This window comes from Strigops habroptila, chromosome 7 (genome assembly GCF_004027225.2).
Source record: "Strigops habroptila isolate Jane chromosome 7, bStrHab1.2.pri, whole genome shotgun sequence".
Classification (NCBI taxonomy): Eukaryota; Metazoa; Chordata; class Aves; order Psittaciformes; family Psittacidae; genus Strigops; species Strigops habroptila.
In genome coordinates, this window is record NC_044283.2 from 60,098,347 (window position 1) to 60,119,631 (window position 21,285).

General features: G+C 39.9%; 1 protein-coding gene across 6 annotated transcripts in view; it reads left to right on the top strand.

The window, feature by feature from the left end:
- The first annotated feature begins 2,264 nt into the window (after window positions 1-2,264).
- PTPN13 (protein tyrosine phosphatase non-receptor type 13) overlaps window positions 2,265-21,285 on the top strand; it is a 120,692-nt gene continuing 101,671 nt past the window's right edge. For 3 of the 6 annotated variants that reach the window (XM_030492576.1, XM_030492578.1, XM_030492580.1), the window contains exons 1-2: window positions 2,265-2,368; window positions 2,864-2,971. In XM_030492576.1, coding sequence (XP_030348436.1) covers window positions 2,299-2,368; window positions 2,864-2,971 — 178 coding nt within the window. In that variant the 5' untranslated portion in view covers window positions 2,265-2,298. Of the gene's footprint in view, window positions 2,369-2,583; window positions 2,664-2,863; window positions 3,039-21,285 lie in introns of those variants that run through there. The other 3 variants (XM_030492577.1, XM_030492581.1, XM_030492582.1) reach the window with 3 other exon arrangements.

Genomic DNA, 21,285 nt, shown 5'->3' on the forward strand with positions numbered 1-21,285 from the left:
TGCAGCTATGGTGGGCTTTTTTCTTCTTTCCCTTTTTTATGGTTTTCCTTAGTCACAAAGTGTGATTAGGCAGACTTAGCCTTCCTCTAACGTGATCTTTACACATACATTGCAGTGTGCCACGCAATTTTTGACTCTTCAGTTACCCATACGCATAAGATTAAGTGGGGGTTACAGTTTATGTACAGGTTTTGTCCTCAAACGCAGTCAAGGTATGGCCAGACACGCATTCCAAACCAGGAACTTGAAGGTACTCTTGAATCCCACAGTTTAGACACAGAGTAACAGTTTAGACACAGAGTAACACCTGTTTATTAAGGAAGTTTTAACAAGAACAATAGGTAATGTAATTTGGCTTCCCCCCCACCCCCCCACAAGCAAAGTTGCACTACAGTAAGCAAAATCTATGAGTAAATGACGTAAGATTTTGATGGTGGAGTAATCAAAGTATATTTATTTGCCAGACGCTCTCTGCAGAGGAAAATTTAAAGTTTGTAAGACTGGTTAGCATGGAAAATTCCTCTGAAGAGCTAAGGAAAAAGTCACACTTGGGAATCTATTAAGTACTGGCATGTCTATCTTTGCAGTACATGTACGTTGTGTTCATGACGAATGACAGAAATACCATGCTGACAAATGCCATTTCTTTTTTCCACAGTGGAGGCAGTCCAAGGCAACAGTCCTTGTGCACAATGTGTTACGTCTTTCTTTTAGTCACCAATGTAAGAAATTTCTAAAGTTATAACAGTGTTTTCCACATATTTGCATGCCTGTAAAATGCACAGTAGGTGAAGGTGGAAATAATATTTTCCATTGATCCTGTGCTCCATGTTTCCTGCTGAAGGTGTTTTATTAAAAAAAAAAAAAAAAAAAAATCAAATAGTATAATGAGATAATTGCTAAGGCATTCACATATATTTACAAAGCTAAGGAAAATGCTGTCCCATACAGATGCTCATTAGTAGAATGAAGAACAAAGAACTAAATCTTCCTTATACAAAAGTAAATTACAATCAAATTTACAATCTTTTAAGAGAGGTGAGTTTTTTGGGAAGAGACTTCTGCGTTCAGTGGCATACTCTAACACAAGAAGACAATTTTGCCTTATATGTAGGTTGAGTTATAACATATCTGTAAGTCCTCTTTTACTCATTCTGTTTACCTGAATTAATGATGTATTTTTGCCACCCCCCCCCCAATATTTCTACAGAGAGATCTTTCTTGCCTCATCTTCAAATACAGTAAAAAAGATAGAATATATAGTAACATGGGTGATAGCAATTATAAATAGACCTGAGGCATGGAAACCAAGTTTTAGGATAAAACCTATTACAGATCATCAACATCCATAAAAAATATTATTTCAGCAAGACACTAAGCTGTAGAAAGAGGAGGTGGGCCCTTGCCATGGAATGTATAAATGTACAGACACCAAAAAGAGCTTTTTCGAAATACTAATACATTCAGTTCACCTTAACAAGTAAGTAGATAGTTATCAACTTAAGGAACTTGTATTACAAGAAAGTAATATTTAAATTACACAACTCACAATGTCTCAGATTACTGTAGCCTCTTAAAATGTTTAGTTCTACTACTCATCTTTATTTTTGTTATGAGTTTCACAAAGTCACTGACAGTATTACTTATGGCAGAATTCACTTTCATGTTGAGTCCTGGATACTTTAGTTAGTACAAAGGAATTGGTATTTAGTTTATGGAACAGTTACAGCCAAACATTTTTAATTTATTCTAAAGCAACTGTTTGCACACACAGACACACAAAAATATTACTTTTTTAAATAGAAAAGATTCTTCTAGACTGTCATTCTGAAAACGTTCATTTCAGGAATTCCGGGCTTCATCCGTGTGACAGTATTCTTTGCAACTAAAAGTACTTTTCATACCCTGTGACTACTTTCTTTCACAGTCTGTCTCCATAAAGGTGGGAGCTCATGCAGAAACCCCACAGGAACCCACCTGAGAAGCTCCTAGCCAACTGTACAACTGGTCAGTGGGTCCTCAAAGTGGATCTCACATTCAAAGTGGAAAAAGAAGCATCTGACAGCCTAAAAACAACCGGTCGTATTTGAAAACTTTGTTTGTAGAACTATGCTTTGTGCAAATTTTATTTTGTTTTGTGTGTGTGTGTGTTCCTCCCCCCCCCCCCCCCATCAATGTAGCAGCTGTTGGCTAGTGGTGGGAAATGAAACGCCTGTCCATGGATGGCTCCCCAGCTTCCCCATCCCTTCAGCACCCTCCGGGACAGGAGACTGTACGAGACTGCTGTAGCAGAGAACCATGACTCCCAGTCCAAGCGCCAAGGACTGGGAGCAGCCAGAAGACCGTCCGCCTTTGGGGCCAAGAACAGGTTGCCGTTATCAGCGCAGCAGTTTATCTCCAAGTCACCTTCGAGCTCCGGCCTGACGCTGAGAGCGGGCAGGGGCCAGACCGGGGCCGGGGCCGGGCCGGGCCGGGAGCTGAGAGCCGGGGCGGGGCCGGGCCTGTGCCAGCAGCTTCCCCGCCGCCTCGGGGGCGTGAGGGAGGGAGGGAGCGGCCGTGGGGGTGGAGGGCGGCTGCGCGGCAGCCTCCCCGCGCTGCTGGCGGCCCTGAGGGGGCAGCGGCCGGCGGAGCCGAGTGCGGAGCGGGAGGGCCGGGCCGCCGCGGTGGGTACTCGGGTCGGAGGGGGGCTGTTGGCGGCGGGCCGGCCGTGCACATGGGCTGGGAGGGAAGGAGAGAAGGAGGGAGGGAGCCGCGGGGCGGGGAGCGCAGCGCCGCCGTTCTCGCCCTCTCCGCGGCGGGGCTGGCGGCCGGTGCGGGAGGAGATGCTGCTCCGCTCTGACTCCCTCCCCGCGCTCCCTCACAGGCGCCGACCACAACCGTACGCGAGCGCTGCTGCGGGGAAGGGCGAAGCTCCGGGCTCCTGGGTTCCATCACAGCCCTGCATGCGCGAACGGCGTCTCCAGGCTCGTCGGTAGGTCCGCGGCTGCCCGGGCCGCTCGCCCCTGCGCGCCGGGGAGCCCTTCGCGGCCGCTCTGGAGGTGCGTGGCCGTTGCGGGGGGAAGAGGCCTGAGGGGAGGGGGTTCCCCGAGGAGGGGATCCCGCAGGCGGGCGACCCTGGGTGTGCATTTAATGGTGCGGGGCAGCGGCGGGGCCGGCGGCGCCAGGTGAGCGGGCTGTGGAGGGGAGGGCGGGTTTCGGGCCCCGCGGAGGGGTGCGGGCAGGGTGAAGTACCGGGCAGGGTAGCGGCCCTGTCCGCGGAGCGCGGGAGGAGGGAAAGAAAGGCCGCACAAAGCGCGGCAAGGGGGTGTTGATTCTCCCCCTGGACTTCCTGCCCGGGTCGCCTTTGGGGTTGAACTGAGCGTTCGGTAACTGCAGTACACGCGTGTGGGGGTTTGCGTGTGCCGGCGGCCAAGGGCTCGTTTTTGCTTACGCAAACCAAACAAAGCAACCTCCCTCCCCCCAAACTTCTTAACAGAGGGAAACTTTTTGCCTTATTAACGTTTTTGGAGGAACAGAAACGAAGTATAAATCTGTTGGCTGGTGATGAGAAATAGCGTAGGTTTCATTGGCTTTTTATCTCTTAGCAATCGACACCTCCGCAGACCGCAGGATAATCTCTCTCATATTCTAGATTGTGTCATTCTCTTTAAATTGCATGTTTAAAACAACAAAGGCAGTGACTTCATAGGGAACCGCCAAGAGCTGCTCTGTACCCCTCCTGTTTATTGGGGAAACATTTGGGAACCGGTTTGGTTTTGTAGGTAGGATCAGAAGTGAATGTAGGACATGAAGACTGTAAGGTTGTTTGCAGGTAATCTGTGTCTAGCCATCTTATTAAGGTGTGAGTTTTGGAGAAGGGAATATGAAAGTCTTTGCATGCGGAACTAGCTGGGGCAGTAACCGTGATCAGTTCGTGAAGGCTTTTCAGTGGGAAGAGAACACGTTTTATGAAACTGTGCAGTGAAACTGGGTCAGAATACGCAGCCTTTCTCCTGGGGGCTGAACCTCATGTGAGAAAGCTGTCACTTACTATGTGTGTTCCTGGATGTCTTGACTCCCAGGTCATTCATTTGGGCTCAGGCTAGTAAAGCGATGACATTTAATACTTGAAGTAATGAGTCCAGAGCAGGACTGCTTTCTGTGTTCAAATTATGCATCAGGCCTTTGGCTGATACTCTGCCTGTGCAAATGTGTCTTTGGATGACCAGAAATACATTTTAAAGACATTTCTGCAAGAGTTAGAATCAACCAGGATACAGATACAAAGAGGAAAACAACTCAAATAGTTCAGTTCTTGTGCAAGAAATACTGATGGCGAAAGAATAAATCTAGTCTCAGAATCTTTTGGTAGTGCAGTTACAACAGAATTTGCTACCACTCCTGTGCTATCAAATGTACCTATCTGTTCAGCTTTCACATTTGGCATATGTGCTTCATCTGGAGCGTCTCTTTTATCTGTCAATAAGCACATCTTTCCAGAAAGTTTTTGAACGTAAGCAATAGTTTACAGAAAGAAAAGAATCGCAGCAAGAGATAGAAAAACCTGAAGTCTAACTTTTTAAGATGTTTTATTGCTTGTTTTTGACTGAACAGTCCTGTCTGATGACTGGAAAAGCACCTAACATATTCCTGCCATAATGGGACTTCTTTTTGTTTTTTCTTTTGCTGGTGCATGATTAAGTTGAACCTTCTGCAGATGAGGATTTTTGTATTAATTATTTTCTATTCAGTGTGATTTGTTTGTTAAATGTGCAGTAAAAGTAAATATTTTTGAATATACCAGATGTAAAAGGACTCAGGCTGTATCACAGGGTATTGCTATAATGACTTAATTAAAAAAATAATCTTTATGTCCTGACACTGTTGTTTAGTGGACCTGGAGGCTGTGAGAGCCCCAGACTTGAGGACACTTGAGTGGATGGAAAAGCATGCATGAAACAAGGAAATATCTGTGGGGGAAGAATGGGCTGAATGCTAAGGGATAAGTGAGCACACAGCACATATTTTCACCAGGATAAGAGTGTATGAAGAGGATGTGACCCAGTAATCTATTCACAGCTTCACAGGCCTTTGGAAGTTTAAAATGGGCTGTGATAGGGATGAGTGGTAAATAACCACTGTAACTGGTCATCTTGAGCCTAAGATCACTTGTGCCTAGCATTTTAATTTTGAATGCCTTAAAGGGAAGTAGTGAAGAAGCCTAGGAAAGGAAGGAGATTACATTCCTGCAGGTGGGAAGTTACCAGGGCACAAATGTTGTGTTTGCCTGTTCCAATGGAAAGGAAGGTGTTCTGTTTCATGGCTTTTTTTCCCTTTATGGTGAGTTTATTTCAACCATGTGGTTCTTATAGAGTAAGCATCACAGTGAAAGACTGCAAGTTAAAATGCAGTCTTTTTATCTGTTTACTTTTTAAGAGCACAGCAAAGCAAATATTTTCACTTTTACATGTGGAACAGGCATTATTTGGCACATAGCTATTTTCCTCCCAACTGAATGCAGGTATGAACAATAATAATTAGCAGTTGTATAGTACAATAAATCTTCAAAGTGCTTTCAAATCTTAATCAGCAAACCTTAATAGCATGCTATTCCTGCGAGAGGTAAGTAATTAGACAGATAAAATGAGACTGGGCAGACTCTTAAATGGAGTTTATTGTTGAAGTGCCAGTCAGTTGGACAAAGCTGCTCTTTATCACTGAAGTCTCTGAATATTGCTGTACATTAAATGGCTTCAAATATTTATATGTTGGAATACATGACAATGTGGCCTAGAGGGCCTGGTTAATATAGGCATCCTCTTGTTCCAAGTTCTTTGCAGTTAAGGAGACCTTACCCTCAAGAGTCTCTCTAGTGGTTGTTTCAGAGCACTTGTCAAGACTTACTAACTTGTATGAGAGTAAGGACAGCTCTTTAAGGGGGATGATTTTCTTTTGAAGAGCTCTCCGGTTTACTCATGCAATAGGCCTAGAACCTTTAGTCCATTCGTGATATTGGTAGGACTCAAAGTGATTTTGCGAGGAGTCTTTTAAACCTAAGAACATATAATACTGATTTGGCTGCCACATTTTTGACATGTGAGGGGGAGTGTTGATTAGCAGCCCAATGGTCTGTCAGTCACCCTTTATTTTCTTTGCTTACAGAAAAATTGGCTGGGATTTTATGGTTTTAAAATGAGCTAGTCAGTGAGACAGACTGAAAAGCAGGTCTTGGGGTAGTGTGTCATGGTGCAGAAAATATTTGTAAGCTGTTACCCTGAGCTGTGCTTACCATGGGGCAAGTGTGGATGGAAAGCTATGAATACCAGAGTAAGTTAATGTTGTATGTCGCCAGTTAACTATTAATGAAATCTGTGCATCTGTAAAGAAGGGTGGAACTTCTGAAAGAAGTGTTTCCCAGCCCCACCTCCTCCTGAAGTGGAGAGAAGGAAGCTGGCATTTACAGATGGGAAGGGCAGAAGACTCTTTGGTGCCGTTTTTATTTTGTCCGGGCTTCTCTTTCTCCTATGCCAGTTAAAGACCTGGTGAGCAACTAGGCATATTCTTTGTGCATCATTATCTATTAAAATACTGTCATAAAAGGCAGTGAATTTAGTAGGCTGCCTTGGGACAATGATATGCGTTGTGAATTTGAAATCCAACTGCCAGGATAGAGATCTGCTCCAGTTAGTTTATGAAACTCCATAGGAAGAATAACAGAGGTGAGAAGGCTTTGTTCTCAGGGTTTCATCTGTTGTTCTTTATCTTTTATGTGTAAATTGAATATGCCACAGAAATGTCTGCAAGTAATATGTCAAGAATTAAAGGAGACCCAGTATTAAAACTGCTGATTTCTGATTGATGTTATTTATAGGGAATACTGTAGTTTTGTAGGATGTTGAGTGTTATTAAGGATTTGTAGATGATAGGGTAAAGTCAGACTTAGGACTAGCTGTTGTGTCAGCTCATTGTTCCTGCTTCAAACAGTCTGTCATTAAATTAGATGAGATGGGGTGCTTGGAGATAAAGCTTCCTTCTTTTTTCCAATTTTGTGGCTAGAAGTAAAGCACGGGGAGAAGAATTGAAAGACTTAAAAATGATGAAAGTTTAAGTGCTCAGGTTTGGAATTGAACACAAACCTGTTCATGAACTAATCTGATGCTGTAGAAAAACAGAGTGCTTTTTTTTCAGTAGGCTCTGACCTGAAAAGACCTTCAATTTCTGTGTGCTTCTGCTGTGTCAGAGGAAGGACAAGTTTTCTGGGGTCTTCTCACAACTCTGGATAATGATTATTTTTTGTTTGTTTGTTTCTTGAAAATTGTCTTAATAAAGAACATTTGTCTGTATGGGAGAAATATGGGAAGGAACTTCCTATAGAGCTTGCTGAAATTTTTGGAAGTAAATCTGAAAATGGTTTTTATATGGTGTTGACATCTTTTCTAGCTGAGTATTAGTATGTAGTTAGGTACTTGGTTTCAGGTACATGTGCAGAAATGGCATATCTGAACTCTGTTATATTTAGAAAAAAAAAATCTTGTGCTGAAGGGCTACTTGGGTGACTTTTCTTGAACAATAACATTGCAGGTGATCTATATTTGTGCCATAAGGTTGAACTTGATGCTGAGTTTAATAGGAAACATTTCTGTTTATTTGTCAAGTGAAAACTTGAGCAGATGCTCTTTCCCATGAGACCTTTTCCTGAAGTCCAGTTTTGTTTGTTGCTCTATAATACGTTGAGGGGAGAGCGCTATTAGATCATACAGATTCCTCATGTTTTAGAAGTAGAATGTGCTTTTAATTATAATGAATGCCAGACTCTTACCAGATAAATAGTGGAAACACCAGGTTCACCTGTGTTTCGTATCCAATACCAAAACAGCTGTAAAAGCTGTTTTGACTACATCTATGTATGTACGTACGTACAGCTGATGATCTCTAGCAGCCAGATGATGGTAGTCTTCCTAGCAGGTTCCAGGATATCCTTGTATGTTGGAATCTTACACCACTGCTGTGTGCTGTATGAAACTAACGATACTAGTTCATTGCAATAGCATAGTTATGACAATGTATTAGAAATTGTTGTGTTCTCTGACTTCAGTGCTATTTCAGAACAACATTTCAGAGTTGTTAATGCAGGTGATATAGTGAAGTTGCATGCTTGGAGATGTAAGCTTCTCTGAGTCTCACATCCATTCTGTAGTCTGTCTTTATTTTTATTCATGTAATAGCTAGTGTTGTACTTGGGTAGTGGGCAGGCCCTCAAAACCTGTTACAGAAACCCCCCAAGGAACTGAGTCCAAAGGCTTTCGAAGTTATTACTGAGTAGAGACAGAACATGGCTTATCTCATTATCTCAAGGGCTATAGACACTCTCATTTGCAGCTCCGTGTTTGTGCAGGGGAATCAGTTCCCAGTGATTAATTTTATGTTTCAGATTAGGATTTTTCCCTTTTTAATATTAATTTCTTTAGCATCTCAACAGTGTGTGTAGATCGGCTACTGTATTTTCAGATTTTCTCATAGAGATGAGTGGCTACAAAGGGGGCATAAAAAACCCCAATAAACCTGTGAAGCTGGTGGTTCCAGGGCTTTCTTAAGGTCACCAAGGAAAGGTAATGGGACTTGGCTTGTAAAGCGACATCTGCTGCGCAGCAGGTATTCAGAGAGCCTTCAGGAAATCGCTGTTGAAATATTAACTACACAGTTTCAAACCTGTAAGCTGCCTTATTTGGTGTTAAATGTATTCCATCTTTCTTGGTGGGGCTTTTGACTTTTTCTGCTGACCACTTCCATGCGTGCTAATTTTAAAATATTAAACGGACTGAAGAGGGGGCTAAATTAGTTTGAAACTGAAAACGTTAGAAATAGTTGTACTCGCTAGCAAAGTCATGCCTGGTTTAAATGATGAAAGATTTGGGCTTGCATATTGCAAGAGGCTCTTACAATAGAGGTGTGAAAAAACCAGAGCATTTAGATGTTTATCCATGTCATATGTAGAAAGTTAAACTTCGATGAGAAAACTAGGTAGAAAATTTATATAGAGTCTCAGTACTGTAAAAAATCTTGCTGATTCTTCTTCTCTTGTCAGAATGCATCAAGGGCAACAGTATTACTGATTTTGCCCGTTTCTCTCTTTGCATAATTTAGTGTTTCAGCAAAGAGAAAAGTTAGAGAAGGGAAAGGGAGCGGATGTTTTGCCTTCTAGTATCTTTACTGTAAAATCAGTAAGTGGAAAATCCTTTCCTAGTGCTTAGGATTATGGTCAGTGAAATAATAGCTTGTGTTTGTTAAGTCAGCGCAAAGCTGTATTTGCCTTCAATGAATTAACTTCGCAGCATGAATTCCGGGCAAGCAAACGGTCGATATGGTGGTACAAGTGCTACTTTTATTCTTTGCTTTTTAATTTCAGTGAGTAACAGCACATGTGTTACTTTGAGAGACATCTCCATAGTATATGTTGCTGACTGGACAATTGTGTGGTTAGGTTTATGTAGAATTATCCCTCCAGCAGCCTAATTAAAGACTATATGTAACTTCCTTAAATGGTATGTTTCAACAGGTGATAAATACTGTGTTCTCCTTCAGAAGTTTTGTTCTGGTATTTCTTTCAAGTGCCTTAGTCTGGTTTAACCATTTTCCAATGATTGAGGTCCATTTTTTGTTTGTTCTTTTGAAGCCAGTTTGCTTTCATCTTTGTAAGGCTTAAAATTGGTCGTCTTCACGTTAATTTGACTTATAGGAAATAAGGGAGTACTGCCTGTATGCATGTGTTAATCAGAGATTTATTTGGCAATAAGCACTCTCTGCACTTCTCAGTAAAGCATTTATCATCTCAGGTTTCTAGGAGAAAAGAGTTTCTGTCCAGCCTTCATAGATTCTGTCTTTTAGAGAAGGCAGAATCTATGAAGATCTTTTAGAATCTTCTTGTGTATCTTCCGTCATCTTTTCTCTGTTCTTAGACCAGTGCCCTGCCCTTGAAGGAATTTCCTCTTAGCCGTTTGAAGGAGAGCCTCAAAAAAGCTTGCAGATAAAGTCAGCTTATTGATTATTGTTAGAAATCTGTTCAAGGAGCAGCAGAAAAAAATAATAACACATCTAATGAATCCACTGAAATACTAAAAAAAAAAAATAATGTTGCAATCTAGGCAAAATTAAGATTTTAATGATGTTTTTCCATAAAAGTAACTTTGACATTTGTGCATGCTGGTGTTTGGCATCTGAACACCCTGAAGAGCAATGAGAATCTCCCTGCTAACTTCACTGGAAATTTGAGTGGGATGCAAGCGGAATACAAATGCCGTTGACATTGTTATCAGTATGTACCATTAAGTAGACACTGCAATATAAATTTGTACGTAGATGAAGAGAAAGTGGTCTCTCACAGAAATAGCAGTTGTGAAATGTTAAATGGTTTGTATTTGAAAAAGGAAGAAATTATTTATCAAATTAGCTAGAATATACCTGTATAGCACCCAGAAGACTTTGACCAAGAAGGCCTACCTTGTGAAAATAGCATTAGAAACCCAGTATTTTTTGGCAGTGCACACAGTTTAAAAATGGAAGATAGAGGAAAGAAGAAAGGCAGGGACGAAAAAAATAGGTGGGCTCAATCAAGATGTGCTGGGCACCTTCAGTTCCCTTTAATCCATAAGGGCCATACCAGAGTGTCTCTGTCATCTCATGTAGTGGTAGTGGAGGCTTCTGTGAGCTGAGCTTTCTGCCTGAAAAACGTTGGGCTGAATTTTCAGGCCTTTGAATTTACAAGTACTTTTGGGTCTCCAAGCTTAATAGTAATTTTTCAGGCCTTCAATGGGTAATTATTACCTGATGTGTGGTTTTTTCACTTGTTTTCTTGTGGGGATTTTTTGTAGGTTTTGTAAGCTTTTTTAGGATTTTTGGTCCTCATGCGTGTTTATTCATAAGTTTTATTCATAAGGTTGTTCAAACTCCAAAACCCAGAAATTTGCTTGGGAAGTCTGCTATAATGATCTCTTTAATAAGAATTGCAAGACACTAAGTTTTTTTAGGAAACCCCAGAACATTAGACTTATGTTTCCTGAAAAAGGTTTCTTCTGATGCTATTTATTTGACAAATGTATACACTTAGCAACACAAGCTAATTCCCAAGAAGCTTAATTTTTGAATAGCTGGATTTTTCAGTGTCATTGCAATCCCTTGAATGACCTTAATAAAGAATTTAAAGATTATCTGCTTATAAAGATTTGCTAGCTGGCAGTAGTGAAAGTTTGCTTCATCAGCTATATAGATGCATTTATTGAGTGGCTTTGCAGTTAGGTTATCACATGTGTGGAACAGCCAAATCAGCCTGGAGCTTTAAGCACATGGGCTAACGTGTAGAACTGAATTACTGAGACAGCTTTGCAAAGCTCCTTCATGTCAAATCAAACTGTGTGTGCTCACCATGATTCTTGCAAGACTCAGGTGTTTCAGAAGATAGTAAATTGTAAAAATGAACTATTTTTTTCTTGTTTGTTTTCAGTAGTTTTTGTGCCATTGTATCACAATAGCACTAGTGTTTGCTTTAATCAATTGGCAAACAGTTCCAGCAAGAACAGTTTTCTCCCTTTTTGCTTGCTCCCTGGTTCTGTCCTCTGTGAATTTGAGGAATATGGTGTATAAAGGAAGAAAACCTTAAGCCTACTTTTTGTTATTTTGTCACAAAATACTAAGGAAAACCCTTAAAAGGGTTATTATAATTTTGTAGTTTTATTTGCATGTTTTGTCTTCAGAATAGAAAATATTTTGTATACTGGAAGATTGTCGTTTGGGTTTGTCAGTTACTGTGGTGGTAACTGAGCACAGCACAGTGCACACAGCAAAGGCAGGTGGAAGAAAACGTTATTTTTGGTAGCTGCAAACATTTACTGCTGAGTGGTTGGTAAAAGTTGGGTGACTGTGAGGCATTACAGGGTCCTTCAAGACCCTGAGCATATTCTTCTCTAGTAAAATCTGAGAAGATAGGCTAGTATCTTCACAGCAAGCAAAAGAAAATACTCTTTGTAAACTACTTAATTACAGCTGCGTTACTGGAACAAAATGTCATGTGGAGTAAAAGTGTAAATGTGTTCAGAAAGGGATTAGAGAAATTTACAGAACAGAGACCATTAGTGACTATTAGATTTGACTGAGCATCTCTAACCTTTAGCTCAGGTGCTCAATAAACTGGTGATTGCCAAGGAAGGGTGATGGGAGAGGTAGTCTGATCCAGTACAATACTACTCTGATCATTGCTTAGACTTCTACATTCTAAAAGAAATGGGAAGCTCCTCCAAACTGAAAACTTCTTTAATCTTTTTTTTTTCTTTAAAAAAAAAAAGTTAATAAGAAATCTTTTGTGATCTGCCTTTGAAGCTTGTGTGCATCCATGCGGGCTGACTTGCTGTTCAGATATGAGCCCTAGGAATAGAAGGCATCCAAACCTGAAAACTGCCACGCGGTCCATGAAAGTCTGTGTTACAGCAGCGTGTTGGTTGCAGTTAGGTCAGTGCTCTATAGAGGCATCAGCAGTGATTGTGTCTGTTCCTGAAAATGAGAGAAGCTTCTACCTAGCTGAAGAAGTGTAAACAAGATGTTGAGCTGTCTGGTCAAGCTGCAGTTCCTTGCATGTTTTTTCATCCTTTCCGTCATGGAATTTTTATTCCCTTTTATTCCCTTTTATTATTTAATCCCTTAAGAAAGGATTAAATAATGGATAGCCAAGTAATCAAGGGGGTTAATTTTCATGCATGCAAGTTTAGAGTAAAAACAGTTGCTCAGGAAGAGAGGATCAAAACACAGGAATACCTTGGTGATAGCACAAAGTATCTGTAGCAGTATTAGTTGTTAAAGAGGAAAGTGAAAATATACTACCTGATGAAATAATAAAATAGATTATATAAGTAATTGTTATTTTAATTGGTATCACATGAAAAGTACAACAAAAACAACTTGTGGAGACGTAAATAGTTTGATTTCTTTTATAGATGAGTGACATGTTACTTAAGAACTGAAGGATATTCTGCAATGATAAAAGGCATTCTTTTTGTTCTTGCTTGCCTCAACATCAGATTCTTGTTCTCTGTTGGTACTAGTACATGTGCTGTTTTGTTGTGTGTGCTCTTTGGCCTTGCATACTGAAATAAGCATAGAATAATCCAAGAGCATTTTTCAGTGTAAACCCTTTTGTTCTGTGATATTGTCAGATACTGATGAAATTTGTGTCTTTCAGTACTGAGTATTAAAGAGCAGAATAGAATCAGCAAATTGCATTTAACGTGGTATGTGAAAATTTCCCTGGTGCTTGCACAGCAGAGAGTATAGTTGGCAATATCATAGAAAATGTTTTTGTGATTGACATTAACTGAACTCTTTGATATATGCCTTAATTCTCACTGATTCTGTCCCACCCATTGCCCTTGCTTTGAGAATATTAAAGAACTGAAGATCACAGAATTAAACTTTTTACCGTAATATGAACTGCTGGTTTGGAAGTCTGCTGATGATGCAAAATCTTGTTTGTTCTGCTTCCCTCTTCAGTGGTTTTGGAGAAATAGAAGAGAAACTATTGCATGTCTAGACTTTAATAATTTATATATAAATTTACTTTTTATGTAGACAACATTCGTTTCAGGGCTTATGATGTATTTTCAATGATAGGCTATAAACACCAGTTAAAAAAAACCCAAGCAAACCAACCTGACAACACAGCACAACTGTTGTGCCAAGAAGTAATATGCATCTAATAAGAGCGATTGCATTTTATAGCAGTTTTGGAACCCTGAGTTATATGGTCTTTAAACCATTTTCAAAGAATTTGTGTAACTCAGACTTTTTTGGTGTGACAAAACTTCTAATTATTGCCCAGCAGGCTCTTTGATACAGAGCAACTGTAAATTGTATATGACTTCTGGGTGGGGAGAGTCTAGGTTTCCTCCTTCTTCCTTTCCTTCTCCCTCCCCGCATCTGTCAGTTGCAGAAACCTTTTGGTGTCTTTATTGTCCATTTGCAGACTGATGGTGTAAAATAGTGTTAAGTCTTACAGCCATTTCTATAGAAGTCTGATTATTGTGGAAGAAGATTGCTAAAAAGTTGGAGAGTGTGTGATTAAAGGCAAAAGCAGGTTGCGGTGCCAGCTGTCTTCAGTTAATATTTTTGCCAAAACTCAAATTTTTGATCTGTAAATCTGTACTTTTAAAAAATGCAGCCTGTGATTGGTTCTATGCATTTATTCCCCCCTAAATGACTGGACTAATATTCTGCGTCTAGGTAAGTGGATGAAAAATGGTCAGTAGTATAAACCAAATTGTAAAAATACTCAGAAGAATTTTTTGAGGGAAAAGTATTTTTCGTCTACAATTGATTAGTAATGGTCCACAGGATGCCTTAGGTCTTCCAGTAAGACTTGGCATCTATAAAGATTTATTAATTTTTCTGATGTGAAAGATTCCGATGTCCCGAACTGCTACTTTGTCTGTAAATTGGGTATTCCTTCCTTGGCTAAAACAGTATGTATATGCTTTTTGTGCACTTATGCTTTCTTTCTGTTCTTTTAACTCTACTGTCTGATGAAGGCTTGGTTCTGGCCTCCGTGCGTCTGCACAAGAAGGAATCTATGGATTATTCTTCCCACCATGGACTGTGAAGATACTGAGTTCTCCTGTCCTTTAGATTTAAATCTTAAGATTGTAAAATTTTGTTCCTTCCCCCTCTGTTTGTTTGGGGTGTTTTATCATTTTGGGTGTTTTTTTTCTCCTTTCTTTCTTTCGTTAATATCAAATTGTGTATTTCTGTAAGTGGTGAACCCTTGATGCTTCTGACTTGTTACTAGTACTACTGTTTCTCAGATAAGTGTATGCAGCTTGAAGTAAACCAATACAGCTGGTCCAGTTTGATAAACTATCATTCAAATTCTGTATTTTATAAGCAAAGTTTATAGGGAGTGGATGGCAGTGAGACAACATATATCAAAATCGAAGATGTTTTGAAACTATTGATAAAAAATTATAAAGTTTTGAAATCTGTTTCAGACTACTGCCCAAATGCTTTTTACAAAACCTCACATTTATGACTTGATGTGCTGTATCAATGAATAATCTCTTTTACTTCTTTTCCAAAGTGTTTATTTAGCAATGAAGGATGGAAATAGGAGTTTGAGCTTCAGCCCATCTTTTTTCTGGCACAGAACTTTGAATTTTTTTTCCTAAAAGCAGCAGTTTCTATTAGAAGTTTATGCCATTTAGATACTGATAATGCAAATCATAATTTTTTATAACATACCCATTTTTTTAAGTTTGCAAGATGAAAACTGAAATTCAGGACTGGAAGAAAATTTTGATTGGTGTAAAAGTTCTAGCCGTGCATGGAAAGGATGGAAGTTGGTATGTTGTATGCAGACCATATTGTGTAAGACTTGAGCTCTTAGGTTTTGAAAGGATGGAAATTTTTTTTGTGTCAGTGTGGTGTTTTAGTTTGTTTTAGGTGGTTCTAGTTAGTGTTTTCTTGGGTATTCATGAAATAAAGAGTTGGGGTTAAGCTGCTGTACATGGAATTATCAAAGTGATTGAGTAGGCAGCAAAATTTGATGTATTCTTTAACTGTGGTCTAACTCTCTGTGGTCCAGCTGCATCAATAAAAGATTCAAGTGCTGTTACATTATCCTTCTATTCTCCTTTCACTTAATCCTTCACTAAGGCAGTAGGTTCACAGGTTAATACGACCTTCTGCTTGGTTCCTTTCCAATCCAGCAAGTATAATTTGTACATGGGTATTATCTGTGTATGTCCTCGCTCCCACTAGCTCTCCATTATAATTCATAAGAATGTTCTTGGGGAAAAAAAAAAGAAAAATGATGCTGTAACTTGCTTTCCTCTCACAGTTTCTAGGCCTGTGGAGGAAAGTTTCTGCTAGTTTGTCCTTGTTATGCAGCCAAGGGTGTAATATGGCTCTTTGTCCTGTAACTCTACTAATATGAACGTATTTATCATCCAGACAAAGCAAAACTTCCCTGAACTGATTTTGGCGACAGCGGGCTTGGCATTGTGTCGTGGGAGGAGGCACTGATGTCTTGTTTTTCCTGTTTTATTGGAAACGCCGTCTTCTGTAGCTTGTTCTGTCCTGTCATCTCTCCAAGTACCAAAATATTGTGGAGTGCAGATAATGATCGGATGGATTCTTCATCCATTGTAGTGTGTGAAGCTAAATCAAATATATTATATCGTGGACTATCTCTCTGTCTTTACTGTAGATCAGGTAGTCTGGTTTGTGTGGAAGGTCTCGTTACAAGGTCTATAAATCACCCTTGCAGATTTTTTGTGTTGCTGTCAAATGATACTGAAGCTTATGTTCTTTGTGGTGAGTGTCCTTTTTACACTCTGAATCCCATTCACTTTCTTGTCTCAGAAACCTTAAGCTTGGTAATGATTTGAAGCGAGGCAGCAAAAACAGGTAGATGAATCTCTTGTGAAAGAGCTGTGGCATGTTTTCCCATCTAAAATGAAAGGACTAATAATCACATCACCTTTGAGGGCAGTTAAGACATGGAGAATATCATGGTTGTAGGACTGAAGAAATTATGCATAGCCTCTGCATTTAAGATGAATTGCAAATTGGGTGCGTGTTAGAAATTTGTTCAAGGGGCAGTATAGTCAATTTAACGATTGTTAAGTTGTAAACAGCAGACTGAATCATGCAGTATATAATGATATATTCTGCTGAAGTGCAGTGAACAGAGTGACAGGCTGAGGGACTGTAGTTAACTGGTCAGGTTCTGATTAACTTGTGTAATTTTGGTACAAAGCCATATGTGCTTTGTCAACTCATGTTTTGGAGCAAGATCATGATTTCCTAACCATAGGCATTCCAAGTCTTCAGGTGGCTTTGTCTACTAATTAATCTGGAACTAAAACCTCCTAATTGCAGGATTTAAACTAGACAGTATAAGCTGCTTGGGAAGGTTTTGGCCTCCATAAGGAGCTCGTTTAAAAAGCAAGCATCTGTGAGCAAAAATCTTAACGTTTTGTGTGGAATCTTTCAATTGATAAAGTATCTGTAGATATGCAGCTAAATTAGCTGGTGATAGTTGTCACATGGACTACACTATTGTCAATACTTGGTCTGTACCACATCTACAGAGTTGAGTGGAGCAAATGGGCAAACAGTAGGTAAATCTAGACGTATGTTATCAGTTGCAGGAAATGGCTCAACTATGGGTGATTGGATAAAGAAAGTCTGCCTTTAAAAAAAATCCAGTATTTATTCAATATCTGCAAGATGGTGGTGAGTAATGTGCTTAAAAACCTTGCTAAGGGTAGATTTAACAGAGAACCTAAACAACTTCAGAGCCTGAGAAATACTGGAGTATGAAAACGCCAGCAGCAGATGAGTGAGAATTTTGTGACATCCTATAATGAACTAGTAGGGAATAATATAATAATACCCTTCCTGTAAAGATTCTCTTCCTTTTTTCTGGGCAATGGGTCTGTTTCACAGTACAGAAGTATGCACTGCATGTTTTCTGCTCGTTCTCAGGTTTTTATGTGCCCCGCAGATTGGTTACTGATTGGGAGTGCATGTGAAGAGAGCATGTACAACTTTAGTCTTAAATTAATTACTGTATGCGTGAGTATGGAAGGAAGTGCAGAAAGAAGGCATCTGCAATCTGAGAGGATAAATGATCGCCTTAGTTGTCACAAATTCTGTGCTTGGGACAAGCAGGTGTTCAGCAGAATCTCCATGTTTGCAGTGTGTGCATCTAACTCAGAGTTCAATTATCTTCTGTATTATCCAGTTGGGGTTTTTCTTGTTACTGGTTTCACTGAATAGTGTTTAATATAGTTCATGTCTGGGCGTTATTGGTAGCTTGCCTAATTTGCATTACATTGACAGATTATCAGTTACTGAGTGGAAAAATGAGATGCATCCTGTTCAAAGACAATGTAATGATTTTCCAACAGTCTGCTCCTGAGCTCAGCATCACTTCAGGAAGGGGAAACATCGTTTATATCTCTTGAACAGCAACTAAGTGCTTTCATGAAGTAACAGTTAAATAGGTTATTTTTTTTTTCTGGAAAGCTAGTAGCTTATGGAGAGAAGAACTTGCCGTGAGAGTCTCTTTTAAGGACAGATGTATGCACTGATGATGAATGCCATTGAATTCCTTCTCAGGAAATGTTTCTACCCCTTAAGACTTGTTAGCGCTACACTTGCAGTACCATGCATGTAGAATGAAGAGTTGGTTTCTGGACAGATGGAGGTCTGTTACTACAGTTGCAGCCCATCTGATGGTATCAAATCTGGTCTTACAAATGCTTACAGAATCTTACTTTAAATCTGCCTTGGCCAAAACCTTTAATAGGCTTTAGAGACCCTCTAACAAGGTTTTCAGGTGGTTGAATTCTCAAAATAGATAAGTGTTCCTGCCCATTTAGAACTCTGTCCTTCAGGGTTTTTCTCCTGTCCTGCAGCAGAAACTTAAACCACAAGTGAATTGTTTGGTGTACAGGAAGTACACACATGCAGGCAAATGCACATATAAATTTTATAGAGATGGGTGGTAAAATGATACATGCATGTGTATATGCATATATATATATATGTGTGGACACACATATACACTCTTTCTCACATGGGTGTTCACAAGCACATCCTCCCTGAAGGTTTATGTAAAGTTCAGAGAGCCAGATATGTGATCTCACTTGCCAGTGCTTCTCATTCCCTTAGTATCAGTCTGCCTTCATTTGAGGCAGCAGCTTATCATTCGTTGTCTTTCTAATTGCTCTGTGTAGGAACAGTTGTTCTGTGGACAAGTGGAATCCAGCCAGCTGCCTGTTCACATCTCTAGTGTTCTCTTGGAGTGTACATGTTTCCTGATCGTGTCTCTGTATGAGAATGGGATAACATCAGATACCTCTGTTTTGAAGAGGTAGTTCGCTTGAATTTGGTTCTCACTTGGAAGTGTATGAAGTTGCTTTATAAAGTTAGACACTGATTCTCCCTGCTTAAAATTTCTTCGGCATAATCTTTTTACAGATTTTCACACCTAACAGGAGAACAATATATCACAGACCTTTTTACTTGCATTTTTGGGCATATGAAAAGTATAGATCTTATGCCTTGTCTAAGTAGAGAAGGGCTCTCTGTCTGAAAGCAAAATGACTTTTTGGGTTTTTTCTCCTGCTACAAAAGAGTGAAGAAAATGCAGTGCTCAGAATAAAACTTGATATTTGCTACTGTGCTTGAATTAGCATTTTCTTCAACTTTCAGATAAATAGAGCAAGGATCTCTCATCTTACGCCTTGGTCCTAAAGATGCGGCTGCTCTTGAGTATACAGTTCTTGACAGCTGAAATGTAGGCCTGTGTTCTGTCTTGTCTGTTTTTCAGGGTAGAAATTCTGACTTTCACAATAAGAATTAGTCATCACTTGTGTGAGTAATAGCTTTACTCCCAGACAGGTGAGTTCACAGATAAGATATCCATGGTGTCATCTAGCTGCAGACCTCAGGGTCTGATCTGTTCCTTATGCCACGGCTCCTTTTTTTTTTTTTTTTGTTCTTTCCAGAAATGAACAAAAAAATCATAAGTGTCTGGGTTGGCAGCGCACTTCTTTTACAGCTGCAAGTCCTGGGATTCTGTGGCGTTGCCCGTGTTGTAGAGCACATGCAGCCACTGAAAGAAGTCTGAATTACCAAGGACTTGGGAATCTTACTGTCTTGAGCATCAACGGCTGAAGAAATAGTGCAACATAGACCCTCCACATGGATAGCACCCTCAGGCACCCTAAAGTTTGAGAACATGATCACTTCCACCCCGAGCTATAGGGCTGCTTCAGAATTGTTCCTGTCAGTCACAGGAACTAAATCATCATTCAGGGTCATAGCTGAGGAGAGTGGTGGTGTTCAGGAGACAGGCCATCTCCATCAGTAATTGCTGACTCTCATCAACTGTTTTCACCAAGAGTAATAAGCAGTAAAAATGTGAGTGAGGATGTAGATTGACTTGGGTAAGAAAGGGTAAGAAAGCTAGGTGTTGGGTAAGACTAGGGTATTGAGTAAGACTAGGGTATTTTGGACTATTTGTAGCAGCTGATTAGTCAAAGAGAACACCTGCTAGGTGGTAACTTGTAAATTGGTTGGGGTTCTTTTCCTTTTCATAGCAAAACCAAATACATACAAGTGCAGTTTAGTGGAAGTATTGGTAGGTGGGATGATCCATGTGGGAGTTTGTTACCTCTCATGTTGAACTAAATGTGTACTTAAACAAAAAAAATCCTTGTATTGCAGTAGTGCAGCTTTGCCTCCATACGCCTAAGGTAAAGCTGGAAGAAGTGCTGGAGGAATCGGATGCAGATAAGTGTTATTTTCAGACTTGTTCTGTCACTTGGCCAGGTTTTATTGTGTTGTCAGATATTGTTTCCTTCCCAGGCAGGATATATGAAGTAGCTGTTAGTATGAATTGTCCTCTGGATACTAGAGTTTTATTCTTATTGAGTGTACAAGTTACATTTCCTGCTAGCAGATCACTTTCTTGTCATGAGTAAGCAAGAGTGCTGCTTTCAAGCTAAAAACACAACAGAATTGTTTCTGAAACTGGTACTTTTCTCACATGAGTATTACACGTTAGATTGTTCTAGCTATGGAGAAACTGTTTCGGTGCCATAGTAAAGTATCTCTTCTTCTAATTTCTTTTTCCAAAATGTCTGGTAGTCAAACACATGAAGCTGGCAAGGATTTTTTTTCCTCGTATTCATCCCACCGTTCTCCCACAGGCAGAAGAAATCTAACAAAGTGAACCCCACAGTTCACCCACCATAACAACAGCAAAAGGCATTCGTTGAAGGTTTGGATGTGAATATATAGGATTAAAATCTGGTTTTGAAATAATGTTTGATGAGATCAGGCTTTATACTTGTTGAGAATATGTTGACTTTAACAGTGATTTACAAATATACTGCAGTCCTAAACACTCTTCATGATTACTAAGGTTGGTGGATATTAAAAATACTTTTTCCCAATATTTTAGCATGTTAACTTCATGATGTTTCTACACTTATCTGCAAGTCAGCAATTTTCTGATGGGGGGAGGAAGGGGGAGAGAAGAAACAGGAAGGGAAAAAAAGCTGTAAAGCTTCTTGAAATTCACTTTCTCTTTCTGATGCCATATCTAAGAATTTTGAAGACTCTTACTCTGTTGGCATATCACGCTTAGTTTCTTGCCAATCTGGTTGTGCTGCCTTCATTTACACTGGTTATTGTGTTGCTGCAAGGGGCTGTCATGCTGAGAAGAGGTATTTTTAAAGCAAGGTACTTGCTTTA